The sequence below is a fragment of the Anomaloglossus baeobatrachus genome, chromosome 12 (genome assembly GCF_048569485.1).
Source record: "Anomaloglossus baeobatrachus isolate aAnoBae1 chromosome 12, aAnoBae1.hap1, whole genome shotgun sequence".
In the NCBI taxonomy this organism is placed as follows: domain Eukaryota; kingdom Metazoa; phylum Chordata; class Amphibia; order Anura; family Aromobatidae; genus Anomaloglossus; species Anomaloglossus baeobatrachus.
In genome coordinates this window covers 94,750,898-94,773,292 of record NC_134364.1, presented here as the reverse complement: position 1 = coordinate 94,773,292, position 22,395 = coordinate 94,750,898, and the positions used below count along the sequence as shown (strand labels likewise).

Genomic DNA, 22,395 nt, shown 5'->3' with positions numbered 1-22,395 from the left:
TTTTTCATTTTTTTGGCTAAATACAAAGCTAAGCACCCCTTAGTGCCACATGAAAGGCACCAAAGGGTGCAAAATTACAAAATGCAGGAGAGTGGGACATTATGTGTCTTTCTGCCATTATAATGACAGAAAAGACTGATATGAAGTGCACAAGCACAAGAAAATCACCAGAGCGCTCTACGCTGTGAAAAGCAGTAGAAAATGGCACTGGAGTGAACATGTGACCGCCTCATGTAGGATGAAGCTATGGATCCTGGGTAAATTTATGCATTTACCCTCCTTCAGTTTTTTTGCAGTACACAAAAAAAACGGAAGGCATACGGATGACAAACAGATGACATACGGACCATCTACGGAACGGAAACGGATGCCACACGGATGCACCCGTGAAAAAAAACTGACTGTTTTTTGCAGACCGCAAAAATGGATCGGTCGTGTTAATGTAGCCTTATTCTGATCTGCCGTTTATAAACAGCAGGCAGAAATAAGTGAATAGTGCCCCCTAGCGTCAGAAAATCTCCGGGGTTTCAGGGCTAGCTGAGACCCTGGAGATCATGATTCAGGACGGTTTTTCCGGTTCCCGCTCACGTGATCACAGGTATACACCGTACACCGATGATCACGTTACTGTAAATGACAGCGCCGGTAAGAAATTATTTCTCCCATCTGGCATGAACAAACACTTCTCCACTTCTTCTCCACTTCTCCACTTATTCTCCACTTTTTCTCCACTTTTTCTCCATTTTTTTCTCCACTTATTCTCCATTTTTTTCTCCACTTTTTCTCCATCTTTTTCTCCACTTTTTCTCCACTTTTTCACCACTTTCTCTCCACTTTTTCTCCGTTCTTTTTCTATGGTCGGTCTACCCATTAGCTCTGCCATGCATAGTGTAGCTCTACACCTACTGCACATGTTACTTTATGATTGACATCTCTTTCGTACCAGAGCTGTCTAAGCCTACTCTGACCCCATATTTGTCATTACTATATTGTCCTTGTACTGTATTATGACATTTGTATCATGTGTTTCATTTCTTGCTGTGTTGCAATTTTTTTGCTGCATCCCAATTGTACCTCTACATTGTTCGAGTTTATGTTATTGTTCTCTCACTCTTATGTGATACTGATTATTGTCATTTTTCATGATTACATGCAGATAAGTCCAATCTGACGAAGGCTCAGGCCGAAACGTCATTTGTAACTTGTTTTGGACAAAAACATATATGCTTATGAAAAAATTTTTTTTCTTAATACGGACCAATAAAGAGTGATTTTTGCATTACTATCCGTTGTGACTTGCTGACTTAGTCTGGGAGATTTAGAGTGCCGAGGTTACTCACTAATTTTATCTATTATTACCTCTGAGCACCTATATACCAGTGAGCAGAGCTTCCTCTACAGTAGTTCTCCTGATTAGGCATGCCCTTACCTCATGAGCAGGGCATTGCAGCTTTGGTAGCAACCATTACGACATGGACTCTGCTGCTGTGGAGCCGGGGAGAGTGAGTGCAGATTCATTGCACCCACACTCCTCACATGAAGGGTCCGCACTCCTAGAAAATGGGGGATACGTTCCCTGAGTGTCTCCCCCCCCATATTCTAGACGGTCCAGAGTCGTCGTGGGACCCCTTTATTTTTTTTCTTACAATAAATTGGTGAAAGAGGAAATGTTTTGGGGACTGTTTTTTCAAATAAATTTCTTTTGTCGATTTTTTTTCTTGTTAGTACTGACAGTTTATGATGTTGGGTATCTAATAGACGCCATGACATCACAAACTGCTGGGCTTGATCTCAGGTGACTTTACAGCTAGTATCAACCCGATTTATTACCCCGTTTGCCACTGCACCAGGGCACGGGATGAGCTGGGGTGAAGCGCCAGGATTGGCGCATCTAGTGGATGCGCCACGTCTGGGGTGCCTGCGGCCTGCTATTTTTAGGCTGTGAAGGCCCAATAACTATGGACCTTCCCACCCTGATAATACCAGACCACAGCTGTCCGCTTTATCTTGGCTGGTGATCCAATTTGGGGGGGGGGGACCCTACTTTTATTGTGTAATTATTAATATTTATAAAATAATTATAAAAAAAGAGCCTGGGGGGACCTCCACATTGGATCCCCAACCACGGTAAAGCTGCCAGCTGTGGTTTTCAGGATACAGCCGTCTGCTTTACCCTAGCTAGCTATCAAAAATGGGGGGACCCAACGTCATTTTTTTTTTAACTATATTTTAAATAGAAAAAATTAATGGGCTTCCCTGTATTTTGATTGCCAACCAAGGTAACGGCAGGCAGATGGGGGTGGCAACCCATAGCTGTCTGCTTTATCTGCGCTGAGAATCAAAAATACCGCGGAGCGCTACGTCATTTTTTTAAAGATTTATTTTTACAGCACTGTGATGTCCAGCAATCAAAATACAGGGAAGCCCATTTTGTTTTTAGTTATTTAAATAAATAATTAAAAAAAATATATATGGGCTCCCGCTGCAGTTTTTGTATTGCTAGCTAAGGGTAATCCAAGCAGCTACTGGCTGCTAACCCCCACTGCTTGGTGTTACCTTCACTGGCAATGGAAAATCCAGGGAAGCATTTTTTATTTTTTTTGCCAAAAAAACTACAAAAAAAGGAAGTGAGCTTCGCCATATTTTTGTATGCTAGCCAGGTATAGCAGGCAGGTGCTGGAAGAGTTGGATACAGCGCCAGAAGATGGCGCTACTATGAAAATGCCATTTTCTGAGGCGGCTGCAGACTGCAATTCGCAGCAGTGGGGCCCAGAAAGCTCAGGCCAACCTGTGCTGCGGATTCCAATCCCAAGCTGCCTAGTTGTACCTGGCTGGACACAAAAATGGGGCGAAGCCTACGTCATTTGTTTTCTAATTATTTCATGAAATTCATGAAATAATAAAAAAAGGGCTTCCCTTTATTTTTGGTTCCCAGCCGGGTACAAATAGGCAACTGGGGGTTGGGGGCAGCCGTACCTGCCTGCTGTACCTGGCTAGCATACAAAAATATGGCGAAGCCCACATAATTTTTTCAGGGGGCAAAAAACTTCTGCATACAGTCCTGGATGGAGTATGCTGAGCCTTGTAGTTCTGCAGCTGCTGTCTGTCTGTATGGAGAAGAGCAGACAGATGCTGCAGAACTACAAGGCTCAGCATACTCCATCCAGGACTGTATGCAGAAGTTTTTTGCCCACCAAAAAAAATGACGTGGGCTTCGCCATATTTTTGTATGCTAGCCAGGTACAGCAGGCAGCCACGGGCTGCCTCAAAACCCCCAGTTACCTATTTGTACCCGGCTGGGAACCAAAAATATAGGGAAGCCCGTTTTTTTTAATTATTTCACTTATTTCATGAAATAATTAAAAAACAAATGACGTGGGCTTCGCCCCATTTTTGTGTCCAGCCAGGTACAACTAGGCAGCTGGGGATTGGAATCCGCAGCACAGGTTAGCCCGAGGTTTCTGGGCGCCTCTGCTGCGAATTTCAGTCCGCAGCCGTCCCAGAAAATGGCGCTCTCATAGAAGCGCCATCATCTGGCTCTGTATCCAACACTTCCAACAGCCCTGGAGCCGGGTGGCTTGTTGGGTAATCATGAGTTAATATTGGCTTTGTTTTACTAGCTAGTATTAAGCCAGAGATTCTTAATGTCAGGCACGTTTGACCCGGCCATTAAGAATCTCCAATAAAAAGTAAAAAAAAACACCACACAGAGAAAAAATACTTTAATAGACATAAATACACAGACACATTAGAGACTCCATCTTTATTACCCCCTGTCAGGCCTCCACGATCCTGCTCTTCTGTCTTTCTCGTTCAACAAATGCAGCTCTGCTACATCACTGCTGCATGGGGGAAGACGCTGCTTCCCGTGGAGCATTCACTCCGTGAAAGCTGCACGAGAAGCAGCGTGCAGCCTTCACTCCGTGAGTGATCAGTGCTGCTATCGGTAACGCTGACAGACACGTTACCATAGCAACGGTGCTCCCGGAGCCGCGGTTAGCGGTGACGTCACCGCTAACTGCGTTGCTATAGCAACGGTGATCTCCTTTAATGACCGGCTGTGTCAGCCGGTCCCTAACGGAACGGGGAGTCGACTGTGTGCTAGAGCATGTCGCCGGTACACGGCGATACACATATGTGCACCGTGTACCGGAGAGATGCACTCGCAGGTCCTACATGACGCGTCATAGTCATGTGACCAGTCTGTAGCCAATGAGATAATAGCCACGTGACTGGTCACATGGCTATTTTGACGTCACGATAGGTCCTGCATCTCTGCTGGCAGTGCCGGTCACCGGGAGGATTCAGCGATCATCGGATGGAATAGCGGCAGGAGACAGAGTGCAGGAGGGATCGTGGGGACTGGTAAGTGTTATGGCAATGTTTATTAACTGTATGTGTACATTTATAATGCATTTTTATGTGTTTGTGATTGCCTCCCATTATAGCCTATTGGTTCGAGTTCGGTTCGTCGAACGTTCGACGAACCGAACTCGAATGGGAGCTCCGTTCGGCGAACCGAACTCGAGCCGAACCGCGACCGGTTCGCTCATCTCTAGTTATGGGCCACAATTCTTCCATAAATTTATTTAACCATAATTGCTATTTAGTGAGGTTTCTACCACTATTATATATAGCCAAATCTTACACATTATGTAAAGTGTCAAAAAATAAAAGAAGCACACATTTAGATTCTATACAGAGCACACCAACATTTATTACAGCCGCCAGAAAATTAACAAGAGCTCGTATATATAAATTATTATATAAAAAACAAGAATGGTATAAAACATATAAAACAATCTCTATTTAATTAATAAATTAAATGACAATTTTTTAACCCTCTTAGGGTTATACTTGTATTATTTACATGCGTATAAATGAGTTGAGAGATTTCAAAAATACAAAAAGAGAAGAAATGAAAGAAAGCGTGGGAGGAGGGAGATGGAGCTGCAGTATATCTCCCTTTTTATGATATGCGAGGGAAAAAGGAGCTGCAATTTGGAGAGAAGCATGGAGAGAATCAAGCCTACTCAGTAGACTCTAAATGTTGCACTTCTAAGAATGTCAATATGTTCCATTTAGTCATTGAGAATTTTCAGTGTCTCCAGTGAAGGTTGTTTCATTATGGAAGTGTGCCTGATAAAAAAAAAGAAAAAAATAAGCACGTAAAGCTAAACAAAATGTACATTGAGTTGGCTACCTAATAATCCGGTACAATTACCGAACAATTTTCTACCATATAGAACAACAGGGTTGGATTTGATAAATAGATATATTTGCCCCTCCCTCATATCATGCACCTCCCCTTTTAAAATTCATGTAGTACCACCAGGGGTACAGTCAATCTTTTTATTAATGACCAGTGATGTTATCTTGTATGTTCATGAAAGTATCATTTTCTCTTTGGTGTCCTTGAAACTTTTTAGTTTTTTCAGTCACTTCCCCTTTAACTAAACCACGCCCCATTAGAGCCACTCCCACTTGTGGTGTAAAAATGTATAAGACACTATAAATGTAGTACAAGGCTCAAATTGAGCAATTATCTTTAATAAGTCCTCCTTCCCCCATATCGGTTATGTATGAAGTGGTCCTTTAATATGGCCGATCAAGCATTCACGTTGGTCATATAAAGAGTTACCTGTATGTTAGTGATAACAGCAGAAAAGGCATATGGAGAAGAGGGATATGAGCAGGAAAGCTGCAATCAGTCCGGACCTCAGATACAAGTGGCATCCTAGAGGCAAAATATGATTCTAGAGTTGGAAGAATTCTGGAACTTAAATTAAAAGACAAAAAAAAAACAAACAAGACACTTCTAGCAGATCCATTCAGAATCAGGGGTCAGAGACTGGAAACAATAGTTTTTACTGTTAACAGCGCCACTCTTAAATTATGGCAGTGTATGGTATTGCAGCTTAGCCCTGTTCACTTCAAGTGGCGTAGAGTAGATAGGTAAATAGACAAACTCCTCAACATTGAATTTACAACATCAAGAAGGAAAAGTCGTGGAGTTATGGAAACCACAGGATGGATAGACATGTTACTGATCTTCCAATTATGAAAAAATAGCAACAAAAACATCTTCTGGACTTCTTCTGTCTGTAGTATGAGCTCTAAGTGCTGAAATCCCCACACATCCATCCTTGGCTGCTATCAGTGAGGAAGGTTCTGCCACTGTATGTACTTGGGCAAATCATCAAGATCCTCTGCTGGCAGCTTCCTGCGTAATCACCGACCAATGAGATCCCAGTTGTGCTCAATCAGACACAAGTCTGGAGATGCTGCAGGCTGTGGTAGCACGTTTAGGCCATGTAGACTGCTCCCATAAGTAGGGGCAATACACAGTCTGGCGTTGTCGTGTTGAATAATAGCTCCAGGGACACTTTGGAGAAATGGCCACATGACTGGTTTTACCACCAAATCAATGTAATGCTGAGCTGTTGAAGAGGACTAGAGAGGCCTGGATACCATACATTATGTCCCTCACATCTTAACCCTGGGAGCAGGCCTGGTGTGTCATTCCCTTGTGAGGGCCTCTTAACTTTGTTGCCCACATGGTCTCTAGACAAATCACCAGCTATCATAAGGACTCATCGTTGAAGAGGATAAATGTGCAATACAGCCTCCATTGCTCAGCACCATTATAGCCTTTGAGAGCTGTGTCATGAAGACAATGGACACTTGTAGCTTGACATCTGGTTTGCAGGCCAATGTCGTACAGATGCTTTTGAGTTTGTACAGATGCTGCGTGACACACACGGCGAGTAATATGGAGCGAGTGGAACGCGATAAAAAAAAAAAAATCACATTCCACTCGGACCAATATTACTCTATGGGGCAGCTCCAATGAGCAATTATTTTCTCAGCCCTAATCGGACCGACAAAAGCATGCTGCGGGTGGAATGCAAGCTTGTTTCACTCGCACTCATTCAAGTCTATGGGGAGAGAGAAACATTGCATTGCTCTCGCGTTACACCGGAGTAACGCGAGTGCAGTGCGTTTTTTGCATCAGCCAGCAATGGAAGAGATAGGGAGATAAATCACTCGATCTCCTCTCCTCCACAGCGCCGGTCCTCCTCTCCGTAACTGTGGTCTGATCACACAACCGGACCACAGTTGCATGACACTCAGCTCCCGCTGTGCTGTGAGCGTGTGCCGAGTGTTATGCAAAGACTCGCAGTAATCCCCGTGTGGCCTCAGCCTTAGACGCAATATGGAACTTCCAATTTTACTTACAGGACAGAACAGATCACTAGACGCCATTATTCTAATCTGAAGATCCATCCATGCAGTGTTTCACCTCTATCCACCTTTTTCTTTCATTACTATTTGCCGTTGTTCTCCCAATCACTGGGACACGCAACATTGAACAATGCTGATATCCCTCAGTTCAAGGATTCTCTCAGTTTGCAAGAATTAGCAATAACTGGCATGTCAGCAAACAAGAGGCATCATACATTCATCTCAGTAGACCTGATCCAATTTTTTAAGTAATGTGACTACAAACATTTGCTTTCAATTTGGCTTTTATGCATCTTTTGCAAATTACAGATTGGAGCTTGGTGTTTGAAAATTTGATCATTTTCAGATTTTAGCCACACTGGCTCCATACTCAATTTGCATAACTTTACAGATTGTTCTCCTTGGTTTTGCATTTCACTGTTGAAGATTGTAGATAATTAAATAATAGATAAGCTATATCGATGATGTATTTAGGCTAATTCTATTGGCGCTATTAGTTATAGGGGTGGTATACTGCCACAGATATAGGAATATTCCTTACAGAAGCAAAGATGGGATATCATCATGGAACCATGGAAAAATCCAGAGAAGATGGTGATTTTTATCACCTATTTGTGCTACTTTTTTCTCCAGTTTATTGCCTTTACAGCTTATAAATCCTGTATAGAGAAATCCCGATTTGTTAGCCTGGCACTCCCAGAGTTATTTCAGAATCTTAATTCCTTCAGAATTTTATTGGATTCAAAAAAATATAAAACAGTATACGTCTGTAGGTCCACATACAAAAAACGCGTTTCGGCTACAATATCAAACAAGTAGCCTTCCTCAGGACCAATTGAACGCAAACATCTACGCTTAGATCTGCGCCTGCACTTTCCCCTTTATCTCATCACATATAGAGCCCAGCTGAAGGGGTCAGTATTTACACTTTGCAGCTTATAGGAAGGCATTGTGCTAGCACTTTGCTAACTCTATGATGTATTTTTGTGGACATTTTTGCTTTGCACATACTGTACATGTAAAAACAGGTCTTACATCACCTCTGTTTTTCGTCAAATTTGCTACGCCACAAAACCGTCCTAGATGGACAGAGACGTTCTTCTGGTCAGCCGGGTTCTGCACTATACACAAGAACTCCATGTCCTGGTGGTCCCGGGGTACTGATATCTGGATGGTGCTTCTATTATTATACTGCTGATACTCCAAGTTCTGGTGTCTGTATTTCCAGTTATAAGACAAAGCTGAAGTATATGACGGTGCCAAACAATGGAAGGTGACATTACATTGGTCTCCAGAATGGTTCGTAAATTCCACCTTTATAGCCAGAGTGGGAATGGGCTCTGTAATTAAAGTGATCTGACACTAGTTAAATAAAATAAAGACATCAAAAAGTCATATATACCCTAACATGGTATTACTAAAACTAAGGAACATTTGCCAATTCTATCCAATGTTATGGATTAATATATTTAAGAGATTCCATTTCTTAGCCGTTTCATGTTTTTAGGTTTTGTTCTAGCTCATACGATGGATGTCCGGACACAAACTTACCGTACACAGTGAGGGTGAACATCAGCTTGCGGATGACTTTGCTGATAAGTACAATCTCTGCACAGTATTCCCCGGTATCTTTTAAGCTCAGATGTCGGATAGTAATGATTGTTCCATTATTGGAAGCTTCAATACGGTTCTTGAATTGATCACTATATGTCAAAAATGAATTATTCCCAGCCTCTGCCACTTTAACTGTGCTGCTTCCGGATGTAAACTTCCATATAGTTTCTTTTACAGGAAGTGGGAAGTGCCGGTAGGCGGAGAGTTCTACGGTGCTGTTCACCAGACCGATCACAGGCTCTTGATTGGTTAAAAGGACAGAGAAACAAAAATATGAAATAATACAGAGCAATAAAAAAGGTCCTTTCAGTTCTAAATTTTTTTAGCTGTGACACTTCTATGTGGCTATGCTGGGAGATTTTTCGATGAGTACTAAGCTCACTCTTTTCCAGGTGAAGGAAATCCTTACGAGATCCTTAAAGGGGTGGTTCACTACTCTGCAATAGTGGCCACATCCCTGTAAAACTGATAGGGAAGGAATTTTCTAAATACCTTGTTCAGCCAATTCTGCCTCTGAGCGGCGCTATTGCGATCTGCTCATCCCCATGAAATGACACCCCAGGCTACATGACCTCTGGGATACTGTGATGTCCCATCAACTTCCAATTGACCTGACATCACCGAGGTCATCCCCAGTCTTTCTGAGAGACTGGGTTGTGGGCAGCATTTCACTGTTCATCACAGCCCAGCATCGCTCCTGCATGCGGCGCTCTGCAGTGAAGGAGAGCATGTGCGGCATGCTGCATTGTGACACTAGGCTGTGATGAGAGGTGAAACATTGCCCTCAGCCCAGTCACTCAGGAAGACTGGGGCCGGCCGCGGTGATGTCAGGTCAACTGGAAGTTGACGTGACATCACCGGATCTCAAAGGTCACGGAGCTCGGGGGTCACTTCATGGGGATGATTGGACGGCAATAGCGCTGCTCAGAGGCAGAATTGGCTGAACAAGGTATTTAGAAAAAGCCTTCTCTATCAGTTTTACAGGGATGTGGTCACTTTTGCAGAGTAGTGAACTAGTCAAGTAGTCAAAAGGGGGTTTCAGGTCCCAAAATGATGCTACACATCCAACATTTTTTATAAGATTTGATGCAATTTTCCCACAAAATGTATTACCTATTGACAGGACTGCTTGGACCACAGTCCGGCCCACATTAAAAAACAGAGGTCCTAACGTGGTAGTGTGCATCAATGACGTAGCAATGATTGCCAGCAACAGAAGTATGGCAAGTGCTTTGCATCCCAATTTCACTTCCTAAGACCCTTCCTCCAGTTGTGTATTGAACCCCTTGTCCCACAAGGACATATATTGTATTTTAAGCAAATAGTATGCCCTTTAACCTTTTAGCTATTTTCTGCTGAAATCTGGTATAACATTTTTGAAAATGAAGATATATTATTATTATTATTATTATTATTTATTATTATAGCGCCATTTATTCCATGGCGCTTTACAAGTGAAAGAGGGTATACGTACAACAATCATTAACAGTACAAGACAGACTGGTATAGGAGGAGAGAGGACCCTGCCCGCGAGGGCTCACAGTCTACAGGGAATGGGTGATGGTACAATAGGTGAGGACAGAGCTGGTTGCGCAGTGGTCTACTGGGCTGAAGGCTATTGTAGGTTGTAGGCTTGTTGGAAGAGGTGGGTCTTGAGGTTCCTCTTGAAGCTTTCCACGGTCGTGGAGAGTCTGATGTGCTGAGGTAGAGCGTTCCAGAGTATGGGGGATGCACGGGAGAAATCTTGTACACGATTGTGGGAAGAGGAGATAAGAGAGGAGCAGAGAAGGAGATCTTGTGAGGATCTAAGGTTGCGTGCAGGTAGGTACCGGGAGACTAGGTCACAGATGTAGGGAGGAGACAGGTTGTGCATGGCTTTGTATGTCATGGTTAATGTTTTGAACTGGAGTCGTTGGGCGATGGGAAGCCAGTGAAGGGATTGGCAGAGTGGCGAGGCTGGGGAGTAGCGAGGGGAGAGGTGGATTAAGCGGGCTGCAGAGTTTAGGATAGATTGGAGGGGTGCAAGAGTGTTATATCATTATATTTTTTCATAGTTTTTTTTTTTTACATTTTTGTCTTATAATGTGTACATATTTTGTAAATCTATCCCTAGCACTATATATATCCCTAACTCTAACCATAGCTGTAACTTTAGTCCTAACACTTCTTAGGGTTAGTAAAAAATAGGTAAAAACTTTAAGTTTATAATTGCCAGTGCTTTTTTTTATACATGGGATAATTTTAATAAAAAGGTCTCTGATTCTACTGTCACCCAAATACAAGTGAAAGGAAAGGCAGGCAGCCGGGGTGAGCACAGTGCAGCCTTTTTCATCTTAGTTTCTGCCTAAGCAAAGTGAAGCAGTGGATATGAGTTGGATATGAGTTTGTCTTCAGCTGTAATGCTCTGCATAGACAGTGACAGAGATGACAAAGTTCGCAGCATGATAAAGTGAGCTTTGTATTTTCTTTCACAGTACTGTATATACAGAACACGACATTGATGGCAAACTAATTTTGACTGCTGCATTCTGCATAGGAAATGAATCTGTGACGCCCCTGAGGCTTTAGTCACCACAGAGTATTGCAGCTCATTTAAGCTGCAGTATTCACCTCGAGGTAAGGAGGGGGTTAATCACCGGTGTTCCACATTCACACGTTATATATAGCTTAGGAGTCTTCTCTCGGGGGAGCAGGACTAGGTTAGGCAAAGGGGTTTGCCAACACGAAGCTTCGGAATGTCCCAGTGACTAGGGCAACCATCTGGAGGGAGGATTCCACTTGGGGTAGAAATAAGAGCAAACTTACACAATCACTAGTCAGTCTACCCGGGACACCAGTTCTGGAACACAATCACTTCCATCTTCTCTTTTCACGGGGCCTGGGGCTGGGAACGTAACACTCGGCCCAGGTGCCTCACAGCTAAAAGGACCACTCTGAAAAAGGACTTTCTTCTTCTTTCCAACACTGGTGACTTCTAGCTTATCCAGGGTCGACGGAGCCCATCACAGTGGGTGACCAGTACTAACCGGGCGAACAGCACAGCATAAAGTCAGTGGAACCGCAGCAATTGACTTTGTCTCTTGATTACCGACACCGCCCTGGCCTCGGCGCCAAATGCCATCACTACTTTTCTCATCCTCCTCCCTGGGGTCCGCTCCACCTGTGGAGAGCAATTCAATCTCTGGCTCCTACTACCATCTACTCCGGAGGACATACCACAGATGGTGTCACGACATTCATCCTACTACTACTCCCATCATCTTCCCTCTTTATTGGTGTACACCTTGGGGCACAAAGCTGGACAAGCCACTGCAACATTCTGGATCATCACACCAGCTCGGTGACGAGTAACGCAGGTACGAGATTCCCCGTGCCTGATGACCCCTGCCCTCTGGGTGCTACAAATTCTCCTTCTGAGATGTCATCACTGACAGCACCCCTGCTCCACAATAAAATGTTGCATCCAGATAAACCACCCCTGTGTAGCCCTTGCTACACCCCTGGTGCACATGCACTCTGTGCATGCGCATTGGCTTCCATAGGACTAATGGAGATAGTCATTCCTTCTCTTGCATAGAAATTAATGCAGTGATGATCAATGTTATGATTCAGTGACCGAGGAGGATCAAAAAGGGGCAAAAACTAGGAAACCCAGAGAATCACCAGAGTGGTTGGAAACTCAGCTGACTGCAGATCTGTAACTGACAACACAACTAGAAGTAGCCATGGGATGTGCCTACGATGACCTGGAAGCCTCGACACAGCCTGCGAACTAATTGTTCCTAAAGAGAGAAAAACAAGGAAAGCTAATCTGCCTCGGAGAGTCCCCCAAAGATATAGATAGCCCCCAAACATGTAAAGCCGGGGAGACAAGATTAAACACAGTACACAGGTAGAAAACAGATTCAGCAAAGATAAGGTCCAAACTATCTATATAGGAAAATACAGAAAAGCGCACTGTCTGCAGCCGCATAATACCCTACAATAACCAACTTACCTGATAAGAAAAAAGCTGAGACCACACGGCCTCTCCCCCACTATATCAGTACTTTGATGTTACTGGAATCCAAGCAAAACACTAATATAGAGGAAGGGCTAACATTAATACCAAGCATGACAAAACAAAAATACATTGCAGAATATGGAGCAAGGTACACAGACATTCCCAGCAGGGAATGATCCAACTCCACCCAGAACTCCACACAAGCAAAACCAGGAGACAAGCCTTAATATCACAAAAATAAAACAACAAGAGGTACAAAGACAAAACTTATCTGCAAGGAGTTCAGGTAGAAACAGAAAATAGGGCAGGCTTCATAATGTCCACAGCACCACAGGAGACAACACTGATCACTGGCCCAGACCAAGAGAACACTACTCAGTTATATAGGCCCAGTCTGAGCAGTCTGATTTTCAATCATCATCAGCTGTCTGGCTTCTGTTAAGCAGACCAACTCTACTACCAGCACTGGCCACAAGAGGGAGCCCCAAACAGGAACCCAGTCCAAATGTGTTCACAACATATCAAGCATGCACATCAGTGCTCCATTCATGAAATTTAAGGCCCAGAGGTCAAACTAACCAATGATCACACATTTTCATTCATTCTTTGGAATTGTGAAAAATATATTTATTGGGAAACCTCTTAACACTGATGGTCTACTCATTTGGATCTAAATGAACTTTTGGCCTTTTTAACCCTACAGTAACGCGCACATCTTTGCCAGTGCGGCTTTCTGGACAGGGGCATTACTGTGGAGGGACTATGGGCATACAGGAGGTGTCATGGAACCTTGGTTCCTCCGAGTGATGGGGATCAGGATAAGAAAGAGCCATCAATGAGAAATAACTAGATATAGATATTGGTTAATGGAAATCTTGGCACCACCTGTGAAATCCCCCCACATAGTGACACATACAGAAACTAAGAAGATCCTGTGTTAATGAGAAATTCCACTAACTTAGTCTTCTCACTGACCAACCACATCCTGTTTTACAGACCAGATCATAGTGAAGTTCTCAAAAGATTTCTCTACATCTTCTTAGCATAAGGTCAATAGAATATTGGTTCTATATGTGGAAACTGATAAGCTGGAATAGGGAGGCTTACATGCCAGACACTTTTGGGGCTTACATGCAAGGCACATATGGGGGCTTACATCCCAAGCGCATATGGGGGCTTACATCCCAGGTGCATAAGGAGGCTTAAATGCCAGGTACATATGGAGGCTTACATCCCAGGTGCATAAGGAGGCTTAAATGCCAGGTACATATGGAGGCTTACATTCCAGGTGCATAAGGAGGCTTAATTGCCAGGCACATAAGGGGGCTTACATGCTAGGCGTATAAGGAGGCTTACATGCCAGGCACATACAGAGGCTTATATGCTAAATGCATATGGAGGCTTACAGCCCAGGCGCATATGGAGGCTTACATGCAAGGATCATATGGAGGCTTTCATGACAGCTAATGCCCTCTGCGGAAAAAGGTATGCTACTGTAATTAAAGGAAGGAAACTTGCTCTCTAGTGCCACTTATTGGAATTATCTATCCTAAGTGTGACCCATTAATAAATCTAGATACATAGATATTCAGTGTAACCACACCGGTAATGGTAGGATCTCAAGGAATCTCAGAGGAGTTGGAATAATTTCCAGGCACATGTGCAATATTCACTGCACAGTACCACTTCTCCTGTCCTGTATACTGGGTGTAATCCTCAGTATCTGTATTATTCTGTATATATACACTGCACAGTACCACTTCTCCTGTCCTGTATACTGGGTGTAATCCTCAGTATCTGTATTATTCTGTATATATACACTACACAGTACCACCTCTCCTGTCCTGTATACTGGGTGTAATCCTCAGTATCTGTATTATTCTGTATATATACACTGCACAGTACCACTTCTCCTGTCCTGTATACTGGGTGTAATCCTCAGTATCTGAATTATTCTGTATATATACACTGCACAGTACCACTTCTCCTGTCCTGTATACTGGGTGTAATCCTCAGTATCTGTATTATTCTGTATATATACATTGCACAGTACCACTTCTCCTGTCCTGTATACTGGGTGTAATCCTCAGTATCTGTATTATTCTGTATATATACACTGCACAGTACCACTTCTCCTGTCCTGTATACTGGGTGTAATCCTCAGTACCTGTATTATTCTGTATATATACACACTGCACAGTACCACTTCTCCTGTCCCGTATACTGGGTGTAATCTTCAGTATCTGTAGTATTTTGTATATATACACTGCACAGTACCACTACTCCTGTCCTGTATACTGGGTGTAATCCTCAGTACCTGTATTAATCTGTATATATACACTGCACAGTACCACTTCTCCTGTCCTGTATACTGGGTGTAATTCTCAGTATTTCTATTATTCTGTATATATACACTGCACAGTTCCACTTGTCCTGTCCTGTATACTGGGTGTAATTCTCAGTGTCTGTATTATTCTGTATATATACACTGCATAGTACTACTTCTCCTGTCCTGTATACTGGGTGTAATTCTCAGTGTCTGTATTATTCTGTATATATACACTGCATAGTACCACTTCTCCTGTCCTGTATACTGGGTGTAATTCTCAGTATTTCTATTATTCTGTATATATACACTGCACAGTACCACTTCTCCTTTCCTGTATACTGGGTGTAATCCTCAGTATCTGTATTATTCTGTATATATACACTGCATAGTACCACTTCTCCTGTCCTGTATACTGGGTGTAATTCTCAGTATTTCTATTATTCTGTATATATACACTAAATAAAGAGAACCATACGACCAAAATCCAAAGTGCAAAAAGTGAGATCTTTATTAGTAGGGGTAGGTGCAGGGCGGCACAGTACAAGTGAGGCCACAGACGATCAAACACTGACCATACATATAAACAATTAGTCAAATCGATAATGCATCCATATGGAAATCACAGAACCTCAATCACCATGTGTATATAGGGGAAACCATTGAAATCCGTACTACAAAAAATACAAAATACAGATATCAACAGAGTGGAATATGTCATCAGAAAGAGGGGGGATTTACCCATATATCCCATATATCAAAATACTCAATTGAATCCAGTGTGTTGACAATTTCAATGGAATCCCAAACCATGCACATTGATGATGAAGTCTCACTGTATGCATACCCTGAATTAACATCAATCTAGAACTGACACAATACGCATCAAATCTATACTATAAAAATATATATAGATGTTGACAGGTTAAATTACATTACATCATCCAACAGAGGGAAAATTTCCCCACATCTCCCAACCATCAGGATATCCAATTAATACTAGTATATTGGTAATCTCAAGGGAGATTCAAAGTGTATATATAAATGATGTAATCATTACTATGTACACCGTCTGCACTGACATCACTCTGTGACAACCATAATGGGCATCATTGACAGACTGTGGTCATAGCTGTGATCAGGAAATGCACACAGATTGTATATGGACGTGTAACACCAATCAGGAAAGGCTATACCATTATATGTATGGGAAGAAACAAGCGTTTCTATATACCTTGTTAGTGTGAGTCCTCACTGTTGTGACTAAGGTACCTATATATAGGGGGAACCTCACACAAATTATAACAATATTGTGGTAAAGCGCTATACCTGAAGGATTGGTGGTCAGTGAATGTTGTCTGCGTCCTTCCAGACGGCCGTTTCGGCGAGAAGCCCTCGTCAGGGGGCGTCCCTTTACACGCCCCCTGACGAAGGCTTCTCGCCGAAACGGCCGTCGGGAAGGACGCAGACAACATTCACTGACCACCAATCCTTCAGGTATAGCGCTTTACCACAATATTGTTATAATTTGTGTGAGGTTCCCCCTATATATAGGTACCTTAGTCACAACAGTGAGGACTCACACTAACAAGGTATATAGAAACGCTTGTTTCTTCCCATACATATAATGGTATAGCCTTTCCTGATTGGTGTTACACGTCCATATACAATCTGTGTGCATTTCCTGATCACAGCTATGACCACAGTCTGTCAATGATGCCCATTATGGTTGTCACAGAGTGATGTCAGTGCAGACGGTGTACATAGTAATGATTACATCATTTATATATACATTTTGAATCTCCCTTGAGATTACCAATATACTAGTATTAATTGGATATCCTGATGGTTGGGAGATGTGGGGAAATTTTCCCTCTTTTGGATGATGTAATGTAATTTAACCTGTCAACATCTATATATATTTTTATAGTATAGATTTGATGCGTATTGTGTCAGTTCTAGATTGATGTTAATTCAGGATATGCATACAGTGAGACTTCATCATCAATGTGCATGGTTTGGGATTCCATTGAAATTGTCAACACACTGGATTCAATTGAGTATTTTGATATATGGGATATATGGGTAAATCCCCCCTCTTTGTGATGACATATTCCACTCTGTTGATATCTGTATTTTGTATTTTTTCAATTTTTTGTAGTACGGATTTCAATGGTTTCCCCTATATACACATGGTGATTGAGGTTCTGTGATTTCCATATGGATGCATTATCGATTTGACTAATTGTTTATATGTATGGTCAGTGTTTGATCGTCTGTGGCCTCACTTGTACTGTGCCGCCCTGCACCTACCCCTACTAATAAAGATCTCACTTTTTGCACTTTGGATTTTGGTCGTATGGTTCTCTTTATTTACTATTTAATTACGACTTATCCTCAGTCCCCATCCAGGATTCTATGCATACTATAATGGTTAATATCTATATTCATGTCTGGTAAATCATGGTGTGGCTGTGGTTCCTTTTGTATATATACACTGCACAGTACCACTTCTCCTGTCCTGTATACTGGGTGTAATCCTCAGTATCTGTATTATTCTGTATATATACACTGCATAGTACCACTTCTCCTGTCCTGTATACTGGGTGTAATTCTCAGTATTTCTATTATCCTGTATATATACACTGCACAGTACCACTTCTCCTGTCCTGTATCCTGGGTGTAATTCTCAGTATGTGAGTATCACGACGGGGTATGTGGACCCTAGGCCGGGAAGTAGCTTCAAGCGTCCTGGTAATTTACCCGACGAGGACGAAGTCTTCAAGATCCTTTCTCATCCCGCTCCAAAATCGGGGTACTAGCACAACGAGGTGGATAGGACTTTCCCACTGCATAGTCCAGAAAATCCCAAGCGTGAACCCTGAGAGCAAGCTCACTCTGTTAGCTATACAGGTGAGCGGGACCCGACTAGTTTCACACTATAGTGGCCAAACAGAAGGTGCCAAGGAAAAGGTCACAGGCTAACAAGCAACACCATCGGGCACAGGATCCATGCGTGCTCCCTCCCTGCTGGAGCGGTACTCAGAACTTTGGTTTACTATAAGTGTTGGTGTTAGCGTCATAGGACTGAGTGAGTACACAGTGACCCTTACCTCCCTAACGGTATTCCACAACCAGCATCATCGAGCCCCGGGGCATTCCTCCTAACCACGGAGGGGATAAACACCTGGCTGCCATCCCATCACCACCGGGTGCTCCCAACGGCAGCAGTGGCATCCCACCTTACCACACACTGTGGGTGGCGTCACGAACTGTACATAGACTCCCCTGTAAATACCCCCTTTTCACTTCGACTGTCTGCGCGGCCCCCTTCCCAGGTCCGGAGACCCCTCGAGCCACCGAGGATCCGTATCCGAGCAGCCCGGCTGCTGATCCGGGGGCGGCACAGATGCATGTGATGGAGCATTGTCCTGCATGAAAATCATGTTTTTCTTGAACGATACAGACTTCTTCCTGTACCACTGCTTGAAGAAGTTGTCTTCCAGAAACTGTCAGTAGGTCTGGGAGTTGAGCTTCACTCCATCCTCAATATATATATATTATACAGTGCCTTGCAAAGGTTTTCGGCGCCCTTGAATTTTTCAACCTTTTCCCACATTTCAGGCTTCCAGCATAAGGATAAAAATGTTAATGTTCTGGTGAAGAATCAACAACAAGTGGGACACAATTGTGAAGTTGAACCAAATTTATTGCTTAATTTAAACTTTTGTAAAAAATAATAAACTGAAAATTGGGGCGTGCAATATTATTCATCCCCTTTACTTTCAGTGCAGGAAACTCACTCTAGAAGTTCATTGAGGATCTCTGAATGATGCAATGTTGTCCTAAATGACTGATGATCATAAATATAATCCCCTGTGTGTAATCCAGTCTCCGTATAAATGCACCTGCTCTGTGATAGTCTCAGTGTTCTGTTTAAAGTGCAGATCGCATCATGAAGAGCAAGGAACACAACAGGCAGGTCCGTGATACTGTTGTGGAGAAGTTTAAAGCCGGGTTTGTTTACAAAAAGATTTCCATAATTTTAAACATCCCAAGAAGCACTGTGCAAGTGATCATATTGAAATGGAAGGAGGATCATACCACTGCAAATCTACCAAGACCCGGCCGTCCATCCAAACTTTCATCTCAAACACGGAGAAGACCGATCAGAGATGCAGCCAAGAGGCCCATGATCACTCTGGATGAGCTGCAGAGATCTACAGCTGAGGTGGGAGAGTCTGTCCATAGGACAACAATCAGTCGTACACTGCACAAATCTGGCCTTTATGGAAGAGTGGCAAGAAGAAAGCCATTTCCCAACGATATCCATAAAAAGTGTTGTTGAAAGTTTGCCACGAGCCACCTGGTAGACACCAAACATGTGGAAGAAGGTGCTCTGGTCAGATGAAACAAAACTAAAACTATTTGGGCACAATGCCAAAGATATGTTTGGCGTAAAAGCAACACAGCCCATCACCCTGAACACACCATCCCCACTGTCAAACATGGTGGTGGCAGCATCATGGTTTGAGCCTGCTGTTCTTCAGAAGGGACAGGGAAGATGGTTAAAATTGATGGGAAAATGGATGGAGCCAAATACAGGACCATTCTTGAAAAAAACCTGTTGGAGTCTGCAAAAGACCTGAGAATGGGACGGAGATTTGTCTTCCAACAAGACAATAATCCAAAACATAAAGGAAAAGTTAAAAAGAAGCAAAAAATTTCGTTCACCTTCACAATTGTGTCCCACTTGTTGTTGATTCTTCCCCATAAAATAACATTTTTATCTTTACGTTTGAAGCCTGAAATCTGGGCAAAGGTTGAAAAGTTCAAGGGGGCCGAATACTTTTGCAAGGCATAGTAGACATATATATATTATACAGTATATGTATGTGTGTATATATATATATATAGATACATATATATATGCATATCATCCATCTCTTCCAACAAGCCTACAACCTACAACAGCCCTCAGCCCAGTAGACCACTGTGTAACCAGCTCTGTCCTCACCTATTGTACCATCACCCATTCCCTGTAGACTGTGAGCCCTCGCGGGCAGGGTCCTCTCTCCTCCTATACCAGTCTGTTTTATACTGTTAATGATTGTTGTACGTATACCCTCTTTCACTTGTAAAGCGCCATGGAATAAATGGCGCTATAATAATAATAATAAATAATAATAGTAATAATAATAATAATCCTCTTTACTATAATAAAAAAAACAAACAAAAAAAGTCCAATCTATCAAAGTATAAAATGGTTTAATCCTTCCCCTAAACACTAAAAAGGAGAACAAATATGAAGGCAGATTTAATGTTTTGATTGCTGCATTTCAATCCAAAACAAAAACATCAAAACAGTGATGAAAATCTCATATAAACCCCAAAATGGCCTAAGTAAAAAAAAGTTTGGGTTACAAAAGACAAGCCCTCACTTAGCTCCATCAATAGAAAAATAAAAAACGCTACGGTCTCAAAAAATGGCAACACAAATAATTTTTTGAAAAGAAGTTTGAATTTTTTTCCATCACTATAATAATAAAAAAATATATACAAGTTTGGCATAAACATAGTCACACTGGCCTGGAAAATCACGTAACCAAAAAACAAAAACCTTTAAAACCAAAATCCAAAAACAATGGGAAATTGGAATTATTTGGCAAAGTGAATTGTCTACAACTCTTCTCCAAAATAGGAGCCCTTGAACGTTTCGTTTTTTGGGTGAAAGGGAGTAAAAAAAAAAAGCGCAAAAAGGAAAAATTCTTTTGTTATTAAAAGGTTAATATTTTTTATATTTTATCTGTGGTTGCAAGAAAAAAAACAGATAGTCTCTCTAGATACCCCTTTGGCTGCACAAAATTCCAAATCAAAGAATATTTTTATGAAGGCCTCTTACCTGAAGAACGGACCAGAAGGACGGGCACGATTGCAGAGAGCAGGATTTGGGTTGTGTGCTGCATCCTCTCACCGTGAAGAGAAATGAAAGCATACTTCCCTACTCTTGACCTAAATAACATGTAGTATAACCACCTCTGCTCAATCACGTGGTTGCTATTTTATCCACATTGTGGCTTTACAGACCAAAAAAACAAAATAAGGTATCAAAATTGGAAACCTTAAAGCTCTGTGAAAATTACCATCCATCGTTCCCAGATTTGTAAGTGTCGTATTATGGTTTTTGCTAAACAGATTTACTTTCAGATTTAAAAAAATAAATAAATTAACATTTTTTAGGGTAAAGGGCACTTTAAGAAAAGTACTGAAGCTGTGAAAGCTCCACCCCCGAGGAACATACCTATTATAATTTCTTGTGTATGAGCCATCTCTAGTACTCAGTAAATGGGAATTATCTACAATAACAGACAACCTGTGTTGACGCTGTTGGAAGAAAGGTATCATGCTTTTTGTAATCAGCTCCCTGAAATTGGCCATGCTTATGGCTGGCATGTGTGGCACCAAATGTGAATGTAGGGGCTCAGACCGAAGATGCCCATGCCAACAAGAAATTTGATGCTACTTTTTCATTTGTAAATTGTCACATACCCCAAGGGCTGACCCTGAGTGGAAAACGATAAAGATGGAGTAATTGGCCAGCACTTTTTGTGTATATCTTTGACATGAATTTATGGGTCATCCTTGTCAGGCAGCTATAAAGGATGTCTATAGATGACATTTATGGTGAAATGGAGGAATCTGAGCCAAGCACTGAGCCAAGCACTTTCAGAGGCACCAATGACAATCCATTGTGGCGGCTGAGTCTGTTTAAAGGGGTACACATGTGGCTAGCCCAACTCGCTGAAAAGATTGTCCACTATTTAAAAAAATAACCTTAATGGGTTTAGGGGTTATAAAAAACAACAACGTTCACGTGCAAGGCCAGTGCCATTCCTATGTTCTCTGGACTGTGTCCCTGCCAGTCTCCTGACATCTACATTCAGAGGCTTCATGTGGCTGCAGCAAATCAGGAAGCTTCCTGTTTGGAAAATATGTGTAGGTTGTATCTGATCAGTGGTGGCGATTAGCTGCAGTGGTCAAGTGATGCCCCCTGCTGAATGATGAAACAGAAGACTACTGGATGACACATTACTGAGCTTGGAGCCATGGTACCAGTCTGGTAGGTGAGTTTTTATTTTAATTTCTTACCCCTTCTTGGACTCTTAGAGTTAATTTTTAAAGCTTTGGACTACCCCTTTAAGAAAAC

At 42.3% G+C, this 22,395-nt stretch overlaps 1 protein-coding gene across 1 annotated transcript; it reads right to left on the bottom strand.

The window, feature by feature from the left end:
* Positions 1–4,749: 4,749 nt before the first annotated feature.
* On the bottom strand, positions 4,750–21,517 carry LOC142257601 (CD48 antigen-like). The gene is made up of 5 exons (XM_075329738.1): positions 21,490–21,517; positions 8,797–9,099; positions 8,286–8,585; positions 5,642–5,737; positions 4,750–5,139 (listed from the first exon to the last, which is right to left on the bottom strand). The coding sequence occupies exons 1-4, from the start codon at positions 21,515–21,517 to the stop codon at positions 5,649–5,651; spliced, it is 720 nt and encodes a 239-aa protein (XP_075185853.1). The 3' UTR covers positions 4,750–5,139; positions 5,642–5,648.
* Between the last annotated feature and the right edge of the window lie 878 nt (positions 21,518–22,395).